Source organism: Callithrix jacchus, chromosome 9 (genome assembly GCF_049354715.1).
Source record: "Callithrix jacchus isolate 240 chromosome 9, calJac240_pri, whole genome shotgun sequence".
Taxonomy (NCBI): Eukaryota; Metazoa; Chordata; class Mammalia; order Primates; family Cebidae; genus Callithrix; species Callithrix jacchus.
The window spans coordinates 99,699,239-99,722,918 of NC_133510.1; the positions used below are offsets into that span (position 1 = coordinate 99,699,239).

The 23,680-nt window shown below is 35.9% G+C and overlaps 1 protein-coding gene across 8 annotated transcripts in view; it reads left to right on the top strand.

Annotated features, from left to right (window-relative positions):
- Positions 1-23,680, top strand: part of CFAP54 (cilia and flagella associated protein 54) — a 363,952-nt gene that overhangs the window by 107,900 nt on the left and 232,372 nt on the right. For all 8 annotated transcript variants that reach the window (XR_013522378.1, XR_004728978.3, XR_013522376.1 and 5 more), the window contains 8 exons: positions 1,712-1,843; positions 3,749-3,863; positions 5,800-5,889; positions 7,182-7,308; positions 10,115-10,226; positions 10,581-10,681; positions 18,552-18,782; positions 22,574-22,716. Coding sequence is in view for 2 of the 8 variants with exons in the window: in XM_017976307.4 (XP_017831796.4) it covers positions 1,712-1,843; positions 3,749-3,863; positions 5,800-5,889; positions 7,182-7,308; positions 10,115-10,226; positions 10,581-10,681; positions 18,552-18,782; positions 22,574-22,716 (1,051 nt within the window). In the remaining 6 variants the exon portion in view is untranslated. The remainder of the gene's footprint in view (positions 1-1,711; positions 1,844-3,748; positions 3,864-5,799; positions 5,890-7,181; positions 7,309-10,114; positions 10,227-10,580; positions 10,682-18,551; positions 18,783-22,573; positions 22,717-23,680) is intronic.

The following is a 23,680-nucleotide window of genomic DNA, read 5'->3' on the forward strand; positions in this document are numbered from 1 at the left end:
CCCTGCATGAGAAGTAAAAGTTGTTATTTATTGATATGCTTTGGCTATCTCCCCACCCAAATCTCATCTTGAATTGTAGCTCCCGTAATTCCCACATGTCATGGGAGGGACCTAGTGGGAGGTAATTGAATCATGAGGGCAGGCCTTTCCTATGCTGTTCTCTTGATGGTGAATAAGTCTCACAAGATTCAATGGTTTTATAAAAGGGAGTTCCCCTACACAAGCTCTCTCTTGCCTGCTACCATGTAAGACTTGACTTTGCTCCTCATTCACCTTCAGCCATGATTTTGAGGCCTCCTGAGCCATGTGAAATTGTGAATTAATTAAACCTCTTTCCTTTATAAATTACCCAGTCTTGGGTATGTCTTTATTATAAGCGTAAGAACAAACTGATACACTTGTCTTAAATACTAATGTACTCAACAGAATATATCTACATATAACAAATTCACGCAAACTTATTTATACTCCTAGTTGCCATGAGGGGCTCACAGTGAATGTGTCCCCATCCTATGACCTGCCCTGGCCAGCAATCTGATTGCAGAATCTATGGAAATCAGATTGCTGGCCAGGGCAGCTTTCCTGAAGTTGATGCTAGAGCCCAGGTTTTAATGGCAAGGTGAAGCTGTATAAACAAGGTGCAGAAAGCTGTTCTGAGGAATGGATCAGCTGTGGAAGACATGAAGTCCTGTAGCACAATGGTGACCATCAGATTTTATAATCGGCTCAATATTTTGTAAGATTAAAGTACAAAGAGATGAGTAGTGGAAGATTACTCTAGAATGGTAGGTAAGGGCCAGAATAGCGAAGGCCACAGAACTGGTAATAGGGGATGTGAGAGAGGCTAAATAGGCCCCTTCCTCTTATGCCTACAATGCTCACTTCCCCTCGGGTTGATGGGGAATCTGCCAAAAACAGCTTCTATCTAGCCCAGTCCTCTAGCAGAACGTCTTGTAAATCACTTATGATAGCTGGGTGTGGTGGCTCACGCCTGTAATCCCAGGACTTTGGGAGGCCGAGGGGAGCAGATCACAAAGTCAGGAGATTGAGACCATCCTGGCCAACATGGTGAAACCCTGTCTCTACTAAAAATACAAAAATTAGCTGGGTGTTGTGGCACCTGTCTGTAATCCCAGCTACTCAGGAGGCTGAGTCAGAAGAATCATTTGAACCTAGGAGGTAGAGGTTGCAGTGAGCTGAGATCCATGCCACTACACTCAGCCTGGTGACAGAGCAAGACTCTGTCTCAAAAAAAAAAAATCACTTAGTGATATAAATACTCTTTAAGATACCATAAGGTCAGTAATTGTGTCATTTCCCATAGAAAGCGACTAAAGATAAGAGGTGGTAGTGACGTGGCCTTTACAAATAACGTTTTAGATATGGACTTTTTTGAAAAGAATTGTTTTCTTAATAGTTAACTCACTGTATCAGAAGGTATATGGCTATATGGCCCAGAGATATGGGAAGTTTATTACTGATGAAATCCTGTTATTAGTCCTTTACTTAAAATAGTTGAATTATGCATCTTTAATTGCACTAAATGTATTAATATGATCTGGAGGTAAATTTACAGTTTTCTTAACAATAAAATGGGGATTCTTAGACTGAAAACTCTATGGGGCTTTTGAATTTATGAAAAAATGATGCATTACACTTGAAAATAGACAAGAATGCCCAACAGAGATAATTAATCAATATTTTAAATTAGATTCTACGTTCATGGAGGGAATATGACCTGGCAGTAATGATTATAAATTATGGGAAAAAAATGTTGGACATCACACCAGAAAGCAAGTCTCTGTTGGATGGTGGTGATGAACAAGAAGAAATGCCAGAGGAGGTAATTGTGTTTGTTTCTCATTTTTAAACCTATGTTTAGTTTGGGTCTTTAGGGGTAATGTATTATGAAACATTAGAAAACTGATAAATTTGACACTTGTATTTACAAATAAGTGAAAAAATCTAGTAAAGAGCTTTTGGGTTTTGTCTTGTTTTTTTGAGTTATAGTGAAGAAAATTAAGAAGGAATCTCTGCTAGTATACTGAATAGTCCCCAGTCACCACTCCCAGCCATCAGTTAGGCAATCATAGAGAGCTTCCTACACCCAGCTGGACATGAGACTTAAAAGCTCTCTAACGTCTCTTCTAGATCTAAGATTTTACTGTTCTGGGTGGGTCATTGAATGCAGCAAATACATGTCAGAGTTTTTTTTAACTTTGTGTTCAAAGTCGATTTCTGAAACTCACTGTGACACCTACATTCTCTTATGAGACGGCTAATTTTTGAGATGAACTTTTAATATCTGCCTTCCCTTATGCTTATTGCCTTTCCTTGAAACTACGTAGTTAACATATTTTTGGAGATCAAGTTTTGAAATGTTACTTAGTTCATTTGGTTTCTTTTTCTTTTTTTCTTTTTGAGACAGAGTCTCACTCTGTTGCCCAGGCCAGAGTGCAGTGGTGTGATCTTGGCTTATCGCAGCCTCTGCCTTCTGTTCAAGTGATTCTTCTACCTCAGCCTCCTAAGTAGCTGGGATTATAGGCATGTGCCACCACACTTGGCTAATTTTTGTATTTTTAGTAGAGATGGGGTTTCACCATGATGGCTAGGCTGATCTTGAACTCCTGACCTTAGGTGATCTTCCTGCCTTGGCCTCCCAAAGTGCTGGGATTACAGACGTGAGCCACTGCCTAGGAATTACTTGAAGTCCCTTTCATGGCTTGGGTGCGGGTAGAGACTCTCATCCCTGACTGTTTGAGTTAGAGTAGCTCCATTTTTATCTCTGTGATATGTTGAATTTCCAAGTAAGCATTTGTTTGCCAAAAAAATCTTTAAAATCACCACTGTTTTACTGGATGACTTTTTAAGCCATAATACCTTTTTTTTTTTTTTTTTTTAGTTGGGAGGGTGTTTTGTCTAGGGAGTTTTGATTAAGCTGGAAGCAATTGGAAGGGTTTTTTTTTTTTTTTGGTTCCATCCAGTGTCTTCTCTCTGAGTCCATCAGCCCCTTTATGTCACGCAGGCCTTGACTGAGGGCCTTTCACATCATGGTAGGACAGGCCTCATGCCCCTCTCCTTGAAGCTTATACTTCAGCGGAAGGTTGTGATTCTTCCATCTAAGATTGTAGAGATTGTTAGTTTATAGTAGTCAGAAATTACTAGAGCTACTCAAGGTTCCTTTAAGCCTAAAGGGGCTTGGAAGGTTTTTTGGAGAACAAGAGACATTAACAGGTCAGTTCTCAGGCTCAGACAGAGAAAACATGGTTGTGAGCCTGAGTGCAGATAGGCGGATTCTTAATCCAGTAATTACTGATCCCCTTACTCAATGAAAGGCAAAGTGGCAAAGGCAATTAGCTAAGTTGTAAAGAAGCTCCTTCTGGGAAAAGGAAAGGAAAAAAAGGAATAAAGGGATACATTTCCTCTTTGAATTGTCTTTTCAAGATTTTTAGAGACATAGTCTCAGCTGCTTTGAGAATGCAGGTTTTGGAGGGTGGAAATTATTGGGAGAAAGGGAGAGGGAAACAAAGCAGCATTTTGGTCAATCTCCATGAAATGTGGAATGTGTCTGCATTTAATTAGAACACAATGACTGTGATTATTCATTATTATTAATTAATATTATGTAGATCATAGTTTTTATCTACCAAATATGAAAGTATGAAAACATAATTTAAAGGATGTTGTTTGAAAATGACAGTTGTTGCAACACGTTAAAGTACATTTTGACGTTTACCGATGTTTCTAGGATTCTTCTAAGAAGTCTTTAAAGAGTAAGAAGCCACAGCAGATACTGTTGCCTGAAAAGATAAGTGAACAGCTGGCTTTGTTGGAGACACACCTCCTCAAACTGACAAAGCAATGTAATCATTGTTTTTTTCTGTATACTTCTGTTTAGCATTAAGTTTTTTAAAACAAGAAAATATTTGGTTCAAAGGATTACAATAAGATTAGCATTGTAAACCCTTAGATTGGTAAACTCTTTAAGATTTACACAGTGCTGTTACATTATATCATTAATCCTAACAATACCCTGTTAATGGATTGTTAGCCACTTTTTACAGATGTGGCTCATAGAGATTAAGCGATTTACTTAGGATTACGTAGCTGGCTTGGGCTCGAGCCTGCGTCTTCTGATTCTAAAGCAAGTTTTCTCAACCTCCACACTATTAGCATTTTGGGCCAGGTAGTTCTTTGTTGTGAGGGACTGTGCTTGGCACTGTATGATTTTGAGTAGCATCCCTGGTCTCTACTCACAGAAGTACAGCACACCATCCACCTAGTTGTGACAACAATCTGGGTATCCTTGAAGGGAGAGTGGGAGGGGGTTATGGGAGGTACAGAATTGAGAATCACTGCTTTAAAGGCAAAAATGCAACTGGGAAATAAAGGGATAGTGTGAGGGTTGTTAACGTGTAAACGGTTTGAACCAACATCTTCCAGAGTAGAAAGCAGAGTGAAAGATGAGTTTAATTTTAGGTCGTTGTACTGTAGTAATTTCATAATGAACCAATGTGTTAATGCAATGATTGGTGTTTTGGAATTTGCAGCCTGGAAAGCTACTTGGGAAATTGAGTTAGTTTCTGGTGATGATTAGTATTGTCACATTTTTAAAAAGCAGGTACTTTAAATCTTCTAGAACAAGAGACTACTCAAATTTGAGCCTTAAACCAAGTATGATAGTTGCTGCAACATGTTAAAGTACATTTTGACATTTAACCGATTGATGTTTCCAGGCTTCGTCTAAGAAGTCTTTAAAGACTTTTGCTCCATGGCCTTTGGGAACCTGGCTATGCTTGTAGAATTCCATGTCCCTACTTCACCTTTCTTACTGTGCGCCTCAGTTCTGTCTTGTGGGCTTCACTGACTTGGATCTCTCTCTCTTTTAATATGTTCCATGCCTGTTTCAAGCATGGATTTATGACACTTGAACTAAGTGTTTGATTGTTTCTATAACTAGTTAACCTAGCTTTGGGAAAGCTGTAATCATCTTATTATATATAGAAAGTATAATTCCTTAAAATGTACAGTGTTCTATAAGTATGAATTATTTATTTTCATAATATTGGTAAAAATATTTTACCGAGAAGCACAATGGGCTATAAGTAGCTAAGTGGTAAATTCTTCCTGATGGTCTAATGGTTAGAAAAAGAATAGTAAATTCAAAAACAACAATAATAAATGATAGTTTTGTACATTGTTTTCTGTGTGCCAGTTACTATTTTACAAAATATACTATTTTTATAAAACATAGACATTAAAACTTATGCAACCTGTATGTAAAAACCATATGAGGAAGGTACTATTATTATCTCCATTTTAAAGATGAATAAATTGAGGCACAGAGAAGCTAAATAACTTTCCAAGGTTTCATAACTAAAACATGTCATGATTAGAATTTGAACCCAGCCAGTATGGCTCCAGTGGCTGTGTTATACTTTACTAGCTTTTGAAGATAATTTTACTAAAATGGAGTTAATATAATTGGTAGATTTCTGAGTCTTGGGTTTGCTGATATAGGACAGCTGTTGAATAAGAGAGAATAATGCCTTAGAAACTTTTTACCTATTTGGTGGTGGACCCCTTAGCTTTTAGGGGGAAAAGTGAAGCAAATAATTTGATTTTTTTTATTTCTAAAATGTAATGCTATAATTGACATTTTAAGGCACATAATTTAGAATATTTTAGTATTTTCCTGTTTTTCATCTCTTTTAAATAATTTTTATTTTGAATTACTCAAAAAATTTTTATTTTGGGTTATTAAACAGAACATACAATTTTTGAATTTTTCAACTTTAGATGTTACATCTGAACTCTCAGGAGGAGAAGACCCTATATTTCTTTATCCTGTAGTTTTGAATTGGTCTGTCAAAGGTGCCGTGAAAGAAGGTAGGTGAACTGGCTGTGTATGTGCTGTTCACTCAGTTTATTCCTGAAGATATTAATTCTGTGGATCTTGTTTCTGTTGTCTACTTGAAGATTTCACCTGTTTCAGGCAGAATATTTTGAATTCTTATCCATTCAGAGTAATGTGGAATCCTGATTGCCAAGTAACGAAAGAGACCTAAATAGGTGCCTGATTTAAAGTCTGGAAAGACAGAACCTTGATGGTGGCTCATTACTATAAAGCTTACAAAAACTAGGGCATTGAAAAATGTATTAGTGGCCGGGCACAGTAGCTCACCCCTGTAATCTCAGCACTTTGGGAGGCCGAGATAGGTGGATCACCTGAGGTGAGGAGTTTGAGACCAGCCTGGGCAACATGTGAAACCCCATCTCTAGTAAAAATACAAAAATTAGTTGGGCATGGTGGTGGGCACCCATAATCCCAGCTACTCAGGAGGCTGAGGCAGGAGAATCACTTAAACTTGGGAGGCAGAGGTTGCAGTGAGCTGAGATTGTGCCACTGCGCTCCAGCCTGGGTGACAGAGTGAGACTGTCTCAAAAAAAGAAAAAATGGGCTAGGCACAGTGGCTTACACCTGTAATCCCAGCACTTTGGGAAGCCGAGGTGGGAGGATCACAAGGTCAGGAGATCGAGATCATCCTAGCTAATATGGTGAAACCCCGTCTCTACTAAAAATACAAAAAATTAGCTGGGCATGGTGGTGGGTGCCTACAGTCCCAGCTACTCGGAAGGCTGAGGCAGGAGAATTGCTTGAACCAGGGAAACATAGGTTGCAGTGAGCTGAAAGCACGCAATGGCACTCCAGCTGGGTGACAAAGTGAGACTCCCATCTAAAAAAAATAAATAAGTAAAAAAAAAAAAAAAATATATATATATATATATATATATGTGAATTTCAAGTTTAGCTAATAAGAAATGGCAACATAATTGATTAATTCAAAGTCAAATATAAAACTTAGCGTTACTAGTTATGATAATTATCAACAATTTTTTTCCCTGGTCAGTCATGTGTTAGAAGTGACCTTAATGAAATCTTTCTCAATACTGAGATATTTAGAAAATAAATTTAAGATAATCTGTAAAGAATTCATTGATATTAGAAAAACAATAGTTCACACCACATTTATTCCTATATACTTTTTAAAATGGAGAAATCTAAAAAGCAAATTAATAAACTTGCCTGTTGGAGCAAAATGACTGTTAGCACTGGCCACCCTTCCGTACTAATAATTGAGTATATTGGTAACTATATGTGAACTTCCTTGTTTTTACAGTTATGAAATTTAAGCAAAAACCAAGATTTCTGGAATTCTTTACACAAGTTATGCTAAAATGCATGAATGAGGAAAAATTTCACCTTATGGTAGAGATAACAATTCCTGTCCATGACTTCTTGAAAAGGTACTTGCAATTATCAGTTTTATACATGTTAACAACTTTAAAAAATGAGTAACATTGTCAGTTTTAAGAAATATAAGGTAGATGAAAAAGAGAGTGGAGTACATACAGTTCAAACCACCACCTGAGAGAGAGTGAAAATTCTTATCTGTGTAAATAAATAACTAAAAGTAAAAAACATATATACAATGAACTCACAAATGAGAATAGAGCATGTTCAGATCTCTAGCTGGAGATATATTAAGTCTTTTGCTATTGAGTCAGGATGGATAATAGTATCTCTAGGTCATCAGTTCTTTCTCACAGAGGGTTTTGGGTCCAATTTTGGTCATTTACCGTATTTCTAATTCTTCTGTAGTAACAAATAGAGCCACTTGTTGGGGTTTCCATTTGTATATGTGAAGAGGGAGTTCCTCAAATAAAAGCAGTAAATCTGAAAGCTGTCCCTCCTATTCTCTAAGCCTCAATGATTCTCTTTGCTCCCAGAGAAAATGATAGTGCCTCACATCAATTATGAGAGATGCCAAATGAATCTAGCTTTTCTTCTAGCAACTGAGAGTGGGGTTTTCTTCAGTGGACATCGATCTGTCCATCCCATTTTAATAAAAGTAAACATCAGTGACATGAAACTTATTTTTGAAATGGCGGCAAAAGAGAAACATTCTCTTAAAAACGTACAGAAAGATATTCCTAAAATAGGTACTTCATTTATTAGAACAGAAGCTTACAGTATATATGTACTTCATATTTTCAAAAAATAAAAGGAAATTTCTTATATTAAAAGAAACAGGCCATGATAACAGAATTAGTCAGAATTAGAGTTTAAAATTTTTCAAAAAGCAGCTAAAATTAGATGTTTAGGAGGGTTAAATAATGTTCTTGATTCCAAAGAAAAACAGAAGATAACTTTGAGTGTGCAGGCAAATTTGGAGGGCTGGCTGTGGAAGTCTAAACTAAGAATAAGAAATATTCTGAAAGAGGAGTATAAGGTTATAATACTGTATTTATACTGTACTTTTCTCAGGTTTGGATATGTTTAGATATATAAATACTGACCATTGTGTTACAGCATCGTCTACAGCATTCAGTATAGTAACACACTACACAGGTTTATAGTCTAGGAGCAATAGGCTGTACTATATGGCCTAGATGTGTAGCAGGCGATACTGTCTAGGTTTGCATAAGTACACTCTGTGATGCTCACACAATGACAATTGCCTAAGAAAGTATTTCTTAGAACATATCCCTGCCATTAAGTGACACACGACTGTATAAATAGTTAAAACAATGAAGAAGTCACCAGTAATATTGCTTTGCATAAAAATTTAAAAATACTGTTTATCAAAATGGAAAGCAGTCAGTCAGAGCTCCACAGAGCAGTGAACAGATCAAGGAGTAGAGGAATTTAATTTATTCAGTGGATGAAGGTTCTGCTGCACATGAAGGAGAATGCTGAGATGGTGGCAAAGACTGTAGTCTAAATGTGACCTCTTCTCCTTCCCGTCTGTTTCTGGAAGAACGTAGCAACGACATCAAGGACGCTGGTAGTGAGGGAGAGAGAGAGGAGAGGCTGTAGAGAAGAGACTTAGCTGGCTGGAAATGAAAGGCCGGCCCAGGCTGGAAGTTATGAAGGATGGATCCCCAAGTCTCTTATGGTCATTGATCAAAGGCTTCTAATTTAGGCAGCAAAACATTTGCCCAAACTAATGTCAACTAACTGGGAGATTCTTAGGATTGCCACAGCTGAGTTGGGGTTCTAGGCAACCATGGGATTCGGATCATTTTCATCAAAACTGAAGCAAAGGAACCAAGATGGATTTAGGTCAAGTTCCAACCCCTGGAACTAGCTATCCAGACTCACCCCATCATTTCATTAACCTTGCATTAATGAGACCCTACATTTTATTCAAGTTTAGGGATCCCATTTATCATGTTAAGCAGTTTTGCTGTACCTGGCTAGTACTTACTGAAGAAATATAAATTCCAAAAAATACAGAAATTTCAAGAAAAATAGGCAAGTATCAATAAAGGGACAGTGTGAGGCTATCCTACTGGGAAAAGGTGAGCTCAGCTCCTGTTGGTATTCAGAGGGCAGCAGCGGCTGGGAGCTTGCAAAGCATGGAACCAAAGAATGGAAATCTGTTGGAAGCAAGGAAGCTTGTCTAGGGTTACTTTTACAGTATTCTCTGAGTTGTAAGAGAAGTGTCCATGTTACTTTATTTTCAGTCTAGTTCTGTTCCATCTACATCATGCCTTCAACTCCTCTTTTTTCCCATATTAGAAAACCCTGTAGAAGCTTTTATTATATGATTATAATATATAATGTATTCTCTCATATATTGTGAAATACATTTTAAAATTTATTCAGTCTCCTGTAAATAGACATTTAAATTATTTCTAATTTTTTATGATTATAAACAGTGCCGCAAAGGACATTCTTATACATCTGTCCTTATGCATTTGTGAGAGTTTCTGTAAATATACAGGGCTGTAGTTTCCAAGACATGAGCATTTTAACATTATTAGATATTGATAAGTTGCTCTTAAACTTTCATCAATGCTGTGAAAAGTTTCTATTATTCAATATCTTCACTGACACTCACATTTTATAATATGATTTACATTCTGCTCTTTTGAGAGACCAGCTATTTCTTGATGAACAGAGATATCACAGTCTAATTTATACATAGGACACAAGCAGTTTTGATATTCTTGCATAATTTCAATGACAACCTTAAAGACATATTACTTTGGGGAAGTTCTGTAAATTTTTGCAGGTCTTTTTGACTGACTTTATCTTTTTTGTTAGGAGAAATGAGTCTCTACTTGAAATTAAAAAAGTGAAATATAAGGACAGTACTTCAAATAAAAAAGCAAACAAATCTTTAAAGTTCAAAGCTGCTGTAATGGAAATTGGAAGAGTAAGTTATTTATGAATTTTGAATATTAGGTAATGAAATTAAGAGATTTATTTATCTAGAGATGATTGGCAACATTTAAAACGCATTATACTATGAAGCAGAAGGATATACCAACAACCATATTTCACAATTACATAATACTACATAATTTTTAGATTAACATAGATATTGTTATAATCAGATTTTTTTTTTGTCTACAAGGGTACTTCTGTTACCTTTGATAGTAATTTTAATGAGGGTATAAAGAAACTACTTTATTTCAATGTCAAGAGATAAGCATTAGAGTATGAATAAATTATACTACTGTGTTCAAAATTTAAATTTAATGTGTAACATTTTATCTCCTCTATTAAGAGTGCAGAAATGCAACAAAGAATGAGAAGTAAAAAAAAGGAAACTCTAAGAGATCTCATTTTAAAAAATCCAGCTATTTCTGAAATGATGGCACATGAAAGGTATTAACTAATTAATTCAATAAAAGTTTACTTGAGCATAACTATGTTTTGGGCATTATTTTTGGTACTATGGATACACTGGTGAACCAGATACGTGAAATCACTGCCTTTAAGGAACTTAAATACTAATGAAAGGAGCATAGTAAACACATAAATAAAGAAGACAGTTAAGAATGTTGATAAATGTTATGAAGTAAATGAAATAATATAGAGCATTTGGCTTGGCATGAAGGTGGTGGTGGCAATAGTTTAGGTAGGGTGGTTAGAAGAACAAATTGATAAATTAATTATCAGTGAACTTAAAGTTCTTGATTATAAAATGTGTTATGGCAAAATGTTTAGTTTCTATTTTTATAAGTACACATATGTATACATGTATAAGATTTTTTGGTCTTATACATTCTTTATATAGCTTTCCTTCACTATATGTTTTTCTATACCTGTTTAGTGATTTTGATTTTAATTTGCACCACATAGATATTAATAGAACCAATTCTGCTTTGTTTTTTTTTGCATTTGCCTACTCTCTTTTTGATTATTCCTTCATTTTCTTTATTTAAATTGTGACATATTTTAGATGGGTATAAAAATAATATAACAACTATGCAACTTAACATGTAAAACCTTACAAACACAATTGAAATCCCTGTGTACCCTTCCTGGTATGCATTTTTGTTTTCATCTATCCTGGAGATAGTACTATCTCCAAATTTGGCATTTATCATACTGATGAGTGACTTTGTATGTCAACCTCATATGTATATAGCCTCAAATAATGCATGGTATAATTTTTTTCAATTTGCTTTGGAAATTTGCTTTTTTCCTCTCAGTATTATATTTGTGATTTTTTTGAATGTCAGTTATACATAAATCTAGTTTATTAATTTTACTGCTAAATCGTATTTCATTATATACCAAATATCATATATAAACAAATTGTATAACGTAATGCATTGTATTTATTGTATACATATTTATATATGCATAATACATATACATAAATATAATTATAAATAACACACATAATTTAGCATATATATAACATAATATAAATAATATATAAATTTATATTTATTACACATATATTATATATTACACATTTTAATAAAAAATTTTAAGTGATTTATTCAGTCTCCCATAAATAAACATTTAAATTCTTTCTAACTTTTCACTGTTATAAACAATATTACAAAGGACATTCTTGTATATATCTCCTCATGCATGTGTGAGTTTCTGTAGGGTTAATACACAGGGTTGTGGTTTTCAAGACAGGAACATTTTAACATTACTAACTAGATATTGCTAAGTTACTCTTACATTTTTATCAATGTTGTGAAAACTTTCCATTATTCAATGTCCTCACCAACACTTGATATTATTATCACATTTTTGTGGAACTGTGTGGTGTAAAGTTTTTTCTCGTTGTTTCAGTTTTCATCTCCTTGATTCCTAAGGTTACACATCTTTTCATATTTTATTAGGGCCAAGAGTTTTTCTAAAAATTGTTTTAGCTACTCTAGGATCTGTACCATTTCATATACATTTTAGAATAAATTTGTCTGTAATATGAATTTTAAAGATCTATTTCTTGTACCATTTCATACACATTTTAGAATAAACTTATCTGTAATATGAATTTTAAAAATATATTTATTACCTCCCTCCTAAGTACCATATTTGCTTTGGGATTCAGGATGAAGCCCTTTATCACATTTAGAAAATTGTCTTTCATTTTTTATTTTCTAAGAGTTTTGTTATAAATTATGTTTAATTTTATTGAATATTTCTTTTTCATTTTTTTCTTCTTTAATATGATTGTGTGATAAAGTACATTATTGCATAAATGTTAACCCATGTGTTTTTTGCTGATACCACTTCTGACACAAACCCTGTGCTGTTTTCAGCACCAACCAATCTTCAGCACCAACTGAGCATCCCCATATGCACTTCATCGAATTTCTCCTTAGGATAACATCTTGTATAACCATAGCACAAAAAGGCAATTAGATGCTGATGCTGTCTACCTAGAGTTAGCAGCAGATCCCACAAGTTAAAGGGCTCAGTCCCAAAACACTGCCACCACTTCAGAGGCCAGTCACAAATGTGATACCTGGGATACCCACACTTCTTTCTGACTATAAATTCAGAGATTCCCTCCTCAGGTTTGAAAATTTGTTAGAATAGTTCACAGAACTCAGGAAAATACCTTACATGTTTACTAGCTTAATATAAAAGATGCAAATGAATAGCCAGATCGAGACGTATGTACCAAGGGCAAAGTCCAGACGGGTTCTGAGCACAGGAGCTTCTGTCCCTGTGGAGTTGGGGGCACCAGCCTTCTGGCTTATGGTTGTGCACCCTGAACCTCTTTGTTCAAGAATTTTTATAACCTGGCTTACAGCCACCCTCCCCTCTAGGAGGTGGAGGGGTGGGGCTGAAAGTCTCACCCTCTAATCATGTGTAAGATAACCCCTATCCTGAGGCTATCTGGAAGCTCCACCCTGAGTCACCTCCTTAGCATAAACATATATGTTCCACAGGGACTTTGTGTGAGTAACAAATTTCTTTCACTCCGGAAATTCCAAGGGTTTTAAGACCTCTGTGCCAGAAATCAGGGGACAGGTACCAAATACATATTTTTATTATCCACACCATACTTGCACATTTTTACCAACAGATTCAATTTCTTTGAGATTAATACATCTCTTTGAGTCTGTAATCTTTTTTGAGTTCCTTTTGATGAATATTTTTCTAAAAAATTTTCCATTTTATGAGTTTTCATATTTATTCATAAAAAGTTATACTCTCTTATTACCTTTTGACTTTGTGCTTTACCTATAGTTACATCCTGTGTTTCATTCCTAAGTTCATTTATCTTTGTCTTCTCTCGTATTTTTATCATTTGTTTTGCCAGAGAGTTGTTGTAGAAAGTAAAAAGTTCCTCTTCAAAGTTTCCCTTGTTGTTAAAGAATAATAATCGTAAATGTTTGGAAATAATAGTCTCTTTTAAAGACTAACTTTCTTCAAATCCTTCTTGCTTTTTGCTAGTAACTCTTTGTTAAGCCCTATCCTATTTGGCTGTTAGATATAGAGGAATTAAGTACATTCCATGTCCTTGCACTTTAACCAAGATATTTATGTGTTGGACATGCTCACAGGCATGTAGTACGTTCTGTGTCCTTGTGTTTTCATCAAGATATTTATGTTATTTTCTAGGTCCTTTCACAAGCAACTTCTTCTCCCTTCCTTATTTGGACTTCCTCTTTTCCTTTGTTCTCTGTTGTCTTTCCCTATTTAGAAAAGTTTTAAGTTGTTAGCCAATTGGGTTTAGTTTAGATTGTGAGGTCTGGCTCCAACCAATGGAGATTGGACACAGCAATAAGGACCCAGTGAATAACGAATAAATATGCCTGCCTTTCCTTTGTTCATTGCACTCTCATGGCAAGACTGCTGATGAGTAGTGCCCTTTCTGCAGAAAGTGCAATTACCTTGCTGAGAGATCCTTTATCTCAGTGCTGAATTTTCTTTGTGGCACCTAGTACTTGTTTCCAACATTAGTCTATTTTTTAGTCTTTGTAAAGAACCAAATTTTGTCTTTGTTGATCTTTTCTATTGTCTTAATTTTCTTTTTCATTATCTTTTGCTTTTATATTTATTACTTTCTACCTTCCTTTTCAACAACAGCTTTATTGAGATCATAAATCACAAAACCATACAATTCACCCATCTGAGTGACACACTTCAATAGTTTTTGTTACCTTCACAGAGTTCAATCATCAACACAATCAGTTTTAGTACATTTTCATTAACCTAGAAAGAAACCCCGCACTCCTTAACTATCACTCCCCTACATCCAACTCCTTTCCCTCAGCTTGAAGCAACCATGAATCCACTTTCTGTTTCTATAGATTTGCCTATTCTGGCTATTTCATGTAGGTGTAATCATATAATATGTGGTCCTTTGTCACTGGCTTTTTCATTTAGCATCATGTTTTCCAGGATCATCCATGTAGCATGTCTCAGTATTATGTTTCTTTATTGCTGCATAATATTTCATGGTTTGGATATATGACATTTTGTCTATCCATTCATCAGTTGATAGACTTTTGGATCAGTTGATAGACTTTTGGATCAAAACTTTTGATCCACTTTTTGGCTATTATAAATAATACTGCTGTGAAAACTCATGTAAAGTTTTGGTTTAGATATTTTCATTTCTCTTGGGTACCTACCTTCTTTCTTTTGGCAAATTCAGTTGTCCCTTTTCTAACTTTTTAGGATGCTTACCTCATATAATTTTGGTATTTTCTTTTGGTGGAAATTGACAAATTTATATTTGATTATAAATTTATGAGAAAAAAGTGCTACAATTAACTTACAACTGGAGAATGCCTATTGTTTTAAATCATGCATGGAGTATTTATACTATTGGCTCTAAAGCAGGTCTCAAGAAATTTCAAGGAATTGGAATCATATGAACCATATTTTATTACAATGCAATTAAGGTAGAAACCAAATTTTGAAAAGTTAACCAAAAAGATCCTTTACATTTGAAAATCTGAAGGAGACACTTAGACATAATGAGGAAAGATTGAAATTACATTCACATGTTGCATAACATTTTGATCAATGGTGGACTGCATGTACAGTGGTGGTCCTAGGCAATTATAAAATCCTATTTTCACTGTACCTTTTCTATGTTTAGGTACAAATACCATCACGTCATAATTGCCCACAGTATTTATTACCTTAATCTGCTGTAGAGGTTTTTAGCCTGGGTGTGTGGTAGGCTATGCCATTTAGGTTTGTGTAAGAACATCCTATGATGTTCAGACAACAATAAAATCGGCTAACACCGCATTTCCCAGAATGTTTTTGTGTCAAGAAGTGGCACACAACTGTACAATTATAATTTAAAAACAAAGAACTTGCTGGAAATATGGTTGGGATTGCTTTGAATCCAGAAAACATGAACATTTAAGTTTTCTAACCATATTTTAGCTGCATCATATATATGTATATGTTATATACATACAATATATAATATATAAAAATATATTTATATATGTATATTTATATATAGATATACATAAAACATATATTTATATATACATATACATAAAAATATATACCATATGTGTGTGTGTGTGTGTGTGTATATATATATATATTTTTTTTTTTTTTTTTGAACACCCAGGTTGGAGTGCAGTGGCACTATCATAGCTCACTACAGTCTCCTACTTCAGTCTCCTGAGTTGCTAAGACTACAGGCATGTGCCACCATACCTGGCTAATTCTTTTTCTTTTCTTAATTGTAGAGACAGGGTCTTGCTATGTTGCCCAGGCTGGTCTTGAACTCCTCAGCCCAAGTGATCCTCCTGCGTCAGCCTTTCAAAGTGCTGGGATTACAGGCATGAGCCACTGCACCTGGCCAGCAGCCTACAATTTTTACTAAAAGTGTTTTCATTCATATTTAGTTCTAAATGTTTTAAAATTGTATTTATAATTTCTGCTTCCTGTGAATAGATCTGACATGTCTTTGCTTTGATTAATTCCTAGGTATGTTTTTGAAGCTACTGGAAATAGCTTCAAACTTTTAGAACTCTTTGTTTATTGATGGTATGTAGAAATAGAGTTATTTTTATATATTGACTCTCTAATCCTTTTCCCCTTTTCCTTTGTCTTCCTTATTGTTCTGGCTAAGGCCATCAGTATAATGCTAAAACAAAAATCATGTTAGTGGGCATATTTGTCTGATTCCTGTTTCATAGGGAATGTGTTCACATTTTCAACATTTTGTTATTAAGAGTGGTGTTTGTGGTAGGTTTCGTTCTGTGGATATTCTTTGCCAAATTAACATTATTGTTTATTTTGATTCTCAAATTGTTCTAGATTTGGCTAGCAGGAGCTTTTCCAGACTAGCTCTTCAGTTTTTGACATGTTTCCATCTGTTTTTTTTGAGCCATTTTTCACTTACCACAAGATGTTAATCTTGTACACACACTGTACAGCCCTGGAATTAATTTATTCCTCTTAGTGAGAAGTGGTATTTAGAATCTTAAGTTGCGAGGGCTATGGATATGGCTTTGCTTCCAGGTCCTCTCAATAGGCTGAGCTAGGAAATATATTTGTTCAGATAAATTTATTTATTTATCTAAATGTATCATCTATCTAAATATATCTATGTAAAAATAGCTATATAAATATCTCTCTAGCTCTCTATCTATATATCTAAAACCATGTATTCTAATACCTGCAATTCCAGTTCACAACCAGAGGATACTTTCCAGAGTTTTCTCTTTTTCTAATTATAACTCTTTTCCCTAATGGTGAGAATCCTGGTTCCATTAATGTCAAGAAGCTAGCTCATTTACTTAGGCTAGAATGCATAGAAGGTAGTTTCAGGGTTCCTAAATATTTTTTAATTCAGGTGTTTATTTGCTTCCTCTTATGGCTTCACATTACTGAGCATTTGTGCTGATCATCCTTGTGGAGCTTCCTCTCTTTTAGGTGTCCTCAGACTTGTTGCTCATGGAGACACAATTCAGGTTATTAGAGCACCCTGAATGTTAAGAACTGTTCAGATGATAGGAGGAAAAGCATCTAAAGTCTGTGGGCTGGCTGTGAATTCCCTTCCAAGCTACGTGGAGTCTGTCATTACCTTGTCAAGATACCTGGAGAAAGCCTATCCTGTCGCTGATCTCCCTGAACTATCACAGTCTCCATGGCAAGGAAGATTGTTAACTCATCTTGGTCTTTTGAGGAAAATTGATGTATTCACATGAAAATAAGATTGATTTTCATTTTGGAAATTGTATTTTTGACTTTCAGGACATAGCTATTAGGAAGATTCACATTTATTAAGAAACCAAATAACATATCACTAAAACCAACTAAATAATGATAAAAGCCCTAAAACTCTTGGATTAAAAGCACATCATCAGTAAGCTAAAAACATATTTTGAACTGAGTCATCAAGTAAACAGTCTTTTTCTTGAATATCAAAAGGAAGTTGCCCTCCTTCCTTTCTCCCTCAAATGTTTCCTCCTCTGTTGTAGCAACATCTGCCTGCCTTCTTCCTATCCATCTTTCTTTTTTTCTTGTAAGTGTGTATTTCTGTTGATTCAGATTCCAAACAATATTTGTATAAATGAACAACATCAGGTAGGATGGTGCTACCAATGGGGTAGCAACATCATTAACAGAACAAAAACATTGAAAATATGTTTGGAACAATATGCTCTATAAATAACTATGTAACTACAAAAATAGTTGGTCTATGAGTTTTGATAGGGGTTGTTTTTAAAAATGGAATATACATTATACTTGAAATCTAAACTATTAGCTAAAATTTCAATACTTATTTCTGGAACATATTGAATATGCAGTTATGAAGTCATCTCATCTATATTCAACCGATGTTTTGTTTCCTCTAGAGTCTAACTAATGTTAGACAAAATTTTGCTGCATTGTTTTTTTCCTCAAGGACCGATACAGAGAAATGATTTTCTTGTTTAATATTGAATTTAGTTGATGAATGTGAACATCATATCATAATTTTGTTGTCTAATCTCAGTGGCCTTTTGGTTATGAAAAAGAAAAGCTCTGTTTGGTTTGAGCTGAGAACACAGACTTCAGAGAGGGTTGAAGACAATATATGGTGTCTCTGTCCCTGGTGCTTATCCCTGTGCCTTTTTTACCACCCTGGTTCGTATTTTCAGCACTGTGGAAATGATAAATAAGCCAGAAACATTTGCATAAGGGCAGTCAAGTGACTTCTTGATGTATTTTTTTAACAAATTAGAATGATTTTTTAAATTAAATATCTGAATGTTTTTGTGTAATTTCCAAACTTTTTCTCCCTTGGCAGAAATAAGGGAGCCAGTGTTAGAAAAGCAGCACAGCGATACCTGATGGATTACTTGAATCCTCTAATATCAAGTTATATTAAAAGAAAGAGGTTCCATCGTTTTTCTCTTGAAGAGATGCCCTGGAGAGCTCAGATGAACCTGTATCTAGCAGGCGCACACTTCAACCTGGTTTTACAAAAGCTGGGGGAGCATGCAAAGATGAAATCTGGCACTTCACATATGATGGTCAGGTATAGTGTATTACTGACAAATAGTACTTTTTTAGTTTCATGAGCATGGACTGTATTCGTATGTTCAGAGCTCCAGTGGTGCTAACAACGTAAGGAGGTTTACAGTATGCTTCTCTCTTTATACTGGCTGCATTAGTCTGTTCTCATGCTGCTATAAAGAACTTCCTGAGACTGGTAATTTATAAAGGAAGGAGGTTTAATTTAACTCACAGTTCCACTAGGGAGGCCTCAGGAAACTTGTAATCATGGCGGAAGGTGAAACAAACATGTCTTTCTTCACATGGTGGCAGGAGAGAGAAGGGCAAGCAGGGAAGATGCCAGATGCTTATAAAACCATCAGATCTTGCAAGAGTCACTCATTAGCATGAAAACAGCATGGGGGAAACTGCCCCCATGATTCAGTTACCTCCACCTGGTCCTGCCCTTGACATGTGGGGATTATTACAATTCAAGATGAGCTTTGAGTGGTGACAGAGAGCCGAACCATGTCACTGGCCATTGGTTTATTTCGTAATTTTTAATGTCAGAATCTTTCCCAATTACATGCTTGGATATAAGTGATAATTTGATCATAGCTTTTTTTTTTTGAGACGGCATTTTGCTCTTGTTACCCAGGCTGGAGTGCAATGGCGTGATCTCGGCTCACTGCAACCTCCGCCTCCTGGGTTCAGGCAATTCTCCTGCCTCAGCCTCCTGAGTAGCTGGGATTACAGGCACGCACCACCATGCCCTGCTAATTTTTTGTATTTTTAGTAAAGACGGGGTTTCACCTTGTTGACCAGGATGGTCTCGATCTCTTGACCTCATGATCCACCCGCCTCGGCCTCCCAAAGTGCTGGGATTGCAGGGGTGAGCCACCGCGCCTGGCCTGATCATAGCTTGAATATGTTTGTTGATCTAGCTTTCACTGCAAGGGTAAAATGTAATATGAATTATAGAATAAATGTAGATATTAGTAGGCATTAGGCAAATGTCTGTTTCATAGAGGCATTGTTGAAGCCTCTATAAACAGAGATCATATTTACTCATCCAATGTCAACTTTCTCTCATTAACTCAACAGACATTTTTAAGCTCGTACTGTCTTTGACTAAGTGCAGTGGGAGATAAAAATAGAAGATACATATATAATATGAATGCTGTGTAGCCATTAAAAAGATGATGTAAAGTCATGCATTAAAAAACAATACTTGTCAAGTACCTATTAGATATAAGGCACTGAGCTAGGTGAAATGGGCATACAAAGATGAACCAGATACACAAGTTAGGGTCTGGCAGGGTATGTCACAAATGCTCATGAATAGCTTGTAATAAATGGTAAAAGGGAATTACAAATAAAATCTTCTTTGTTATTGGAAGAAGGCTTTCCATTGGTTGGAACTAGCAATACACGTTTCAAGGGGAGGAGCCACTGGGCCTGAGTCTTGATGGATAGGCAGGGTTTAAAAATGTGCAGAGAGGGAAATAGGCATTCTCGATAGTTGGAAGAACATGAATCAGAGCCCAGGTAGAAAACACAGGATGCGAACCCCAAATAGTCTGACCACAATCCAAGGTGTATGAAAGAGAACGGTGTGCGCATGTTCTCATTCATAAGCGGGTATTGAACAATGAGAACATGTGGACACAGGGAGGGGAGCATCACACACTGGGGTCTGTTGAGGGGGACCAGAGGAGGGACGGTAGGGGAGGTGGGGAGGTTGAGGAGGGATAACATGGGGAGAAATGCCAGATATAGGTGATGGGGGGATGAAGGCAGCAAATCACATTGCCATGTATGTACCTATGCAACAATCCTGCATGATCTGCACATGTACCCCAGAACCTAAAGTATGATGAAAAAAAAAAAAGATAATAATTGGACAAAAAAAAGAGAGCGGTGTAAAATAATTAGAAAAGTAGGTTGGTACCAGATCATGGTGGGTATTAAAGGTCTATTACATTTGAGCTTTATTTTACATACTGTAGAAGATTATTGAGGGTTTTCAAGCAGGGCCATGATAAAAATGTCTCTGGCAGCAACTTATCAAATAGATTGGAGGGAGGAAAGACTGGAGACAAGGGCATGAATTAGAAGGCATTTATTTCAGTAATCCAGTGAGGAAGACATGCGGGTTGAAACTCACAATTTCTATTTCTCCAGAATTCTGGTTAAGCTCACTACCAAACTGAACCTTTGCAAAAACATCTCCAGATAGATCCCTTTCCTATGTGGGCTGGACCAGACTGGCATTCAAGAAGCAGTTAGTTTGCCTGACTGACCTGGAAGGCTTTTGGCAAAGGAAGCCATTCAAGGGACCATGACAGGGGAAATGGTTCAGAACAGATGGGCTTCCTTACCCTTCTCTGAACATTGGGAAGTTTCTGGGCTTCCAGTTGTACAGGACCCTTCATGCATGATCACTTGGGAACACCAAAACAATGATCAAAGCTGTGTCAGGATAACTTGGTGCTAACTTCAGTTTTATTAAATCTATTAATCTCAGTATTATTATTATTTTACTTTCCATAAGTTATTAAGGTACAGGTAGTATTTAGTTACATGAGTGATTTCTTTAGTGATTATTTGTGAGATCCTGGTGTTCCCATCACCTGAGCAGTATACACTGTACCATATATGTTGTTTTTTGTGTCTCATCCCCCTCTCATTCTTCCCCCCAAGTCCCCAAAGTCCATTGTATCATTCTTACACCTTTGCATCCTCATAGCTTAGCTCCCACATATCAGTGAGTACATATGATGTTTGGTTTTCCATTCCTGAGTTACTTCACTTAGAATAATAGTCTCCAGTCTCATGAAGGTCACTGCAAATGCTGTTAATTCATTCCTTTTTGTGGCTGAGTAGCCTTCCATCATATAAATATACCACAGTTTCTTTATCTACTCAATTGAGCATTTGGGTTGGTTCCATGATTTTGCAATTGTGAATTGTGCTGCTATGAACATGCACGTGCAAGTGTCTTTTTTGGGTAATTCTTTTCCTCGGGTAGATACCCATTAGTGGGATTGCTGGATCAAATGGTAGTTCTACTTTAATCAATGTTATTTCTTTTGAAAAATAAGGTCTAGGCATTAAACAATCTTGCATCAAAATATTTTTCAGAAGAAATAACAGATTGATTCTCACGCCTGTAATCCCAGCACCTTGGGAGGCCGAGGTGGGTGGATCACGAGGTCAAGACATCGAGACTATCCTGGCCAACATGGTGAAACCCTGTCTCTACTAAAAATACAAAAATTAGCTGGGTGTGGTGGTGTGCGCCTGTAGTCCCAGCTACTTGGGAGGCTGAGGCAGGAGAATTGCTTGAACCTGGGAGACAGAGGTTGCAGTGAGCCGAGATTGCGCCACTGCACTCCAGCCTGGCACTTGGTGACAGAGCAAGACTCTGCCTGAAAAAAGAAAAAAAGGAAAAGAAATAACATTGATTAAAGACACATTGCTCTATATAGTAAGCATCATCATTGAGTTCTGTTATAATCAGGTGGTTTTAAGTTGAAATAAATTGTTGTTTCAGAGCTCACAGAGTGGACACAGATTTTTTTATTCCCATTTTCAAGGGCCCTTTCAGAGAAATATATATCTGTGTCAAAATTCCTAAGAGCAAAATTACATTGTATAATTTTAAAAGTTAATTAAAAAAATGTTGGGCTTTGATTAAGTGCCAAAATCCTTCATACTTTAAAATTTGAGAGTACTCACAAATGTTTTAAAAATAAAAATAGATTATATTTGAAAGTTTTAATTCAATTTTGCTTATTTTGTTTTTAATGTGATTTTTTTCTTCCCTTGCAGTTTCAGATCATGTGATCCTAACATATTCTCACTCTATAATTCAGGAACAGTATTACCAACAAGAAAATTGACTGTAGAAAATTATAAAGCAATGCTTGATTTCCTTCTTACAGCCAAAAAAAGAAAGGCCAATTTACCATCAGGTAAAATAAACACATTAGTTTACTATCAAATTGCCTCTAGATTTTTATTCACTGAACAATGTAACACACATGCACATCACATACATACAACGGTATATACACACAGTTTTCCAAAGGACTAGCAATTTAGCTGAGTTTTGATATTTTGTGGGAAATTCTTATCTGCTCTATTAAAAAATTTATATATATAAAATATATATAATATATATAAATATATATATAATTTTTTTTTTTTTAATGGAGTCTCATTCTGTAGCCCAGGCTGGAGTGCAGTGGTGTGATCTTGGCTCACTGCAACCTCATCCTCCCAGGTCCTGGTTCAAGCAGTTCTCCTGCCTCAGCCTCCCAAGTAGCTGGGATTACAGGCACGTGCCACTACGCCTGTAGCTAATTTTTAAGTAGAGATGGGGTTTCACTATGTTGGCCAGGTTGGTCTCAAACTCCTGACTTTGTGATCCACCCGCCTAGACCTCCCAAAGTGCTGGGATTACAGGCATTAGCCACTGCGCCTGGCAGTAAATAGGGTTCTTGATCAGTGTATGCTCTGGTACCTGTAGATGAACAAATCTGACTAATTTCCATACCTCTTCCCTACAAATATGATGGAACATAGACACCTTCTACTCAATGATATGGTTCATTTCACAAATAAAAATTTATTTCTAATATCTTTAGGCGCGTACAAACCCATTTTTATATAGACTTTTAGTAATGACATTTTAAGTGCTATGGGATTTATTGACAACCAGAGTTCTTGGTATGCCAGTTAACTGCCTCAGGAGTGTCAATTTATGTTTGAGGTACTTGGCATGCTTTCTGATTTCTTCTAGAATATAGATAGGCTTCACATGTACCTGCATATCTTACTATGTTTAGTAAAGTATTTGAAAGTAAATTCCATAGCCATGAAGTCTGATTTTTGTATGTAGATTGTAGTATATAGCTTCCAGAATTTTTTTTTTTT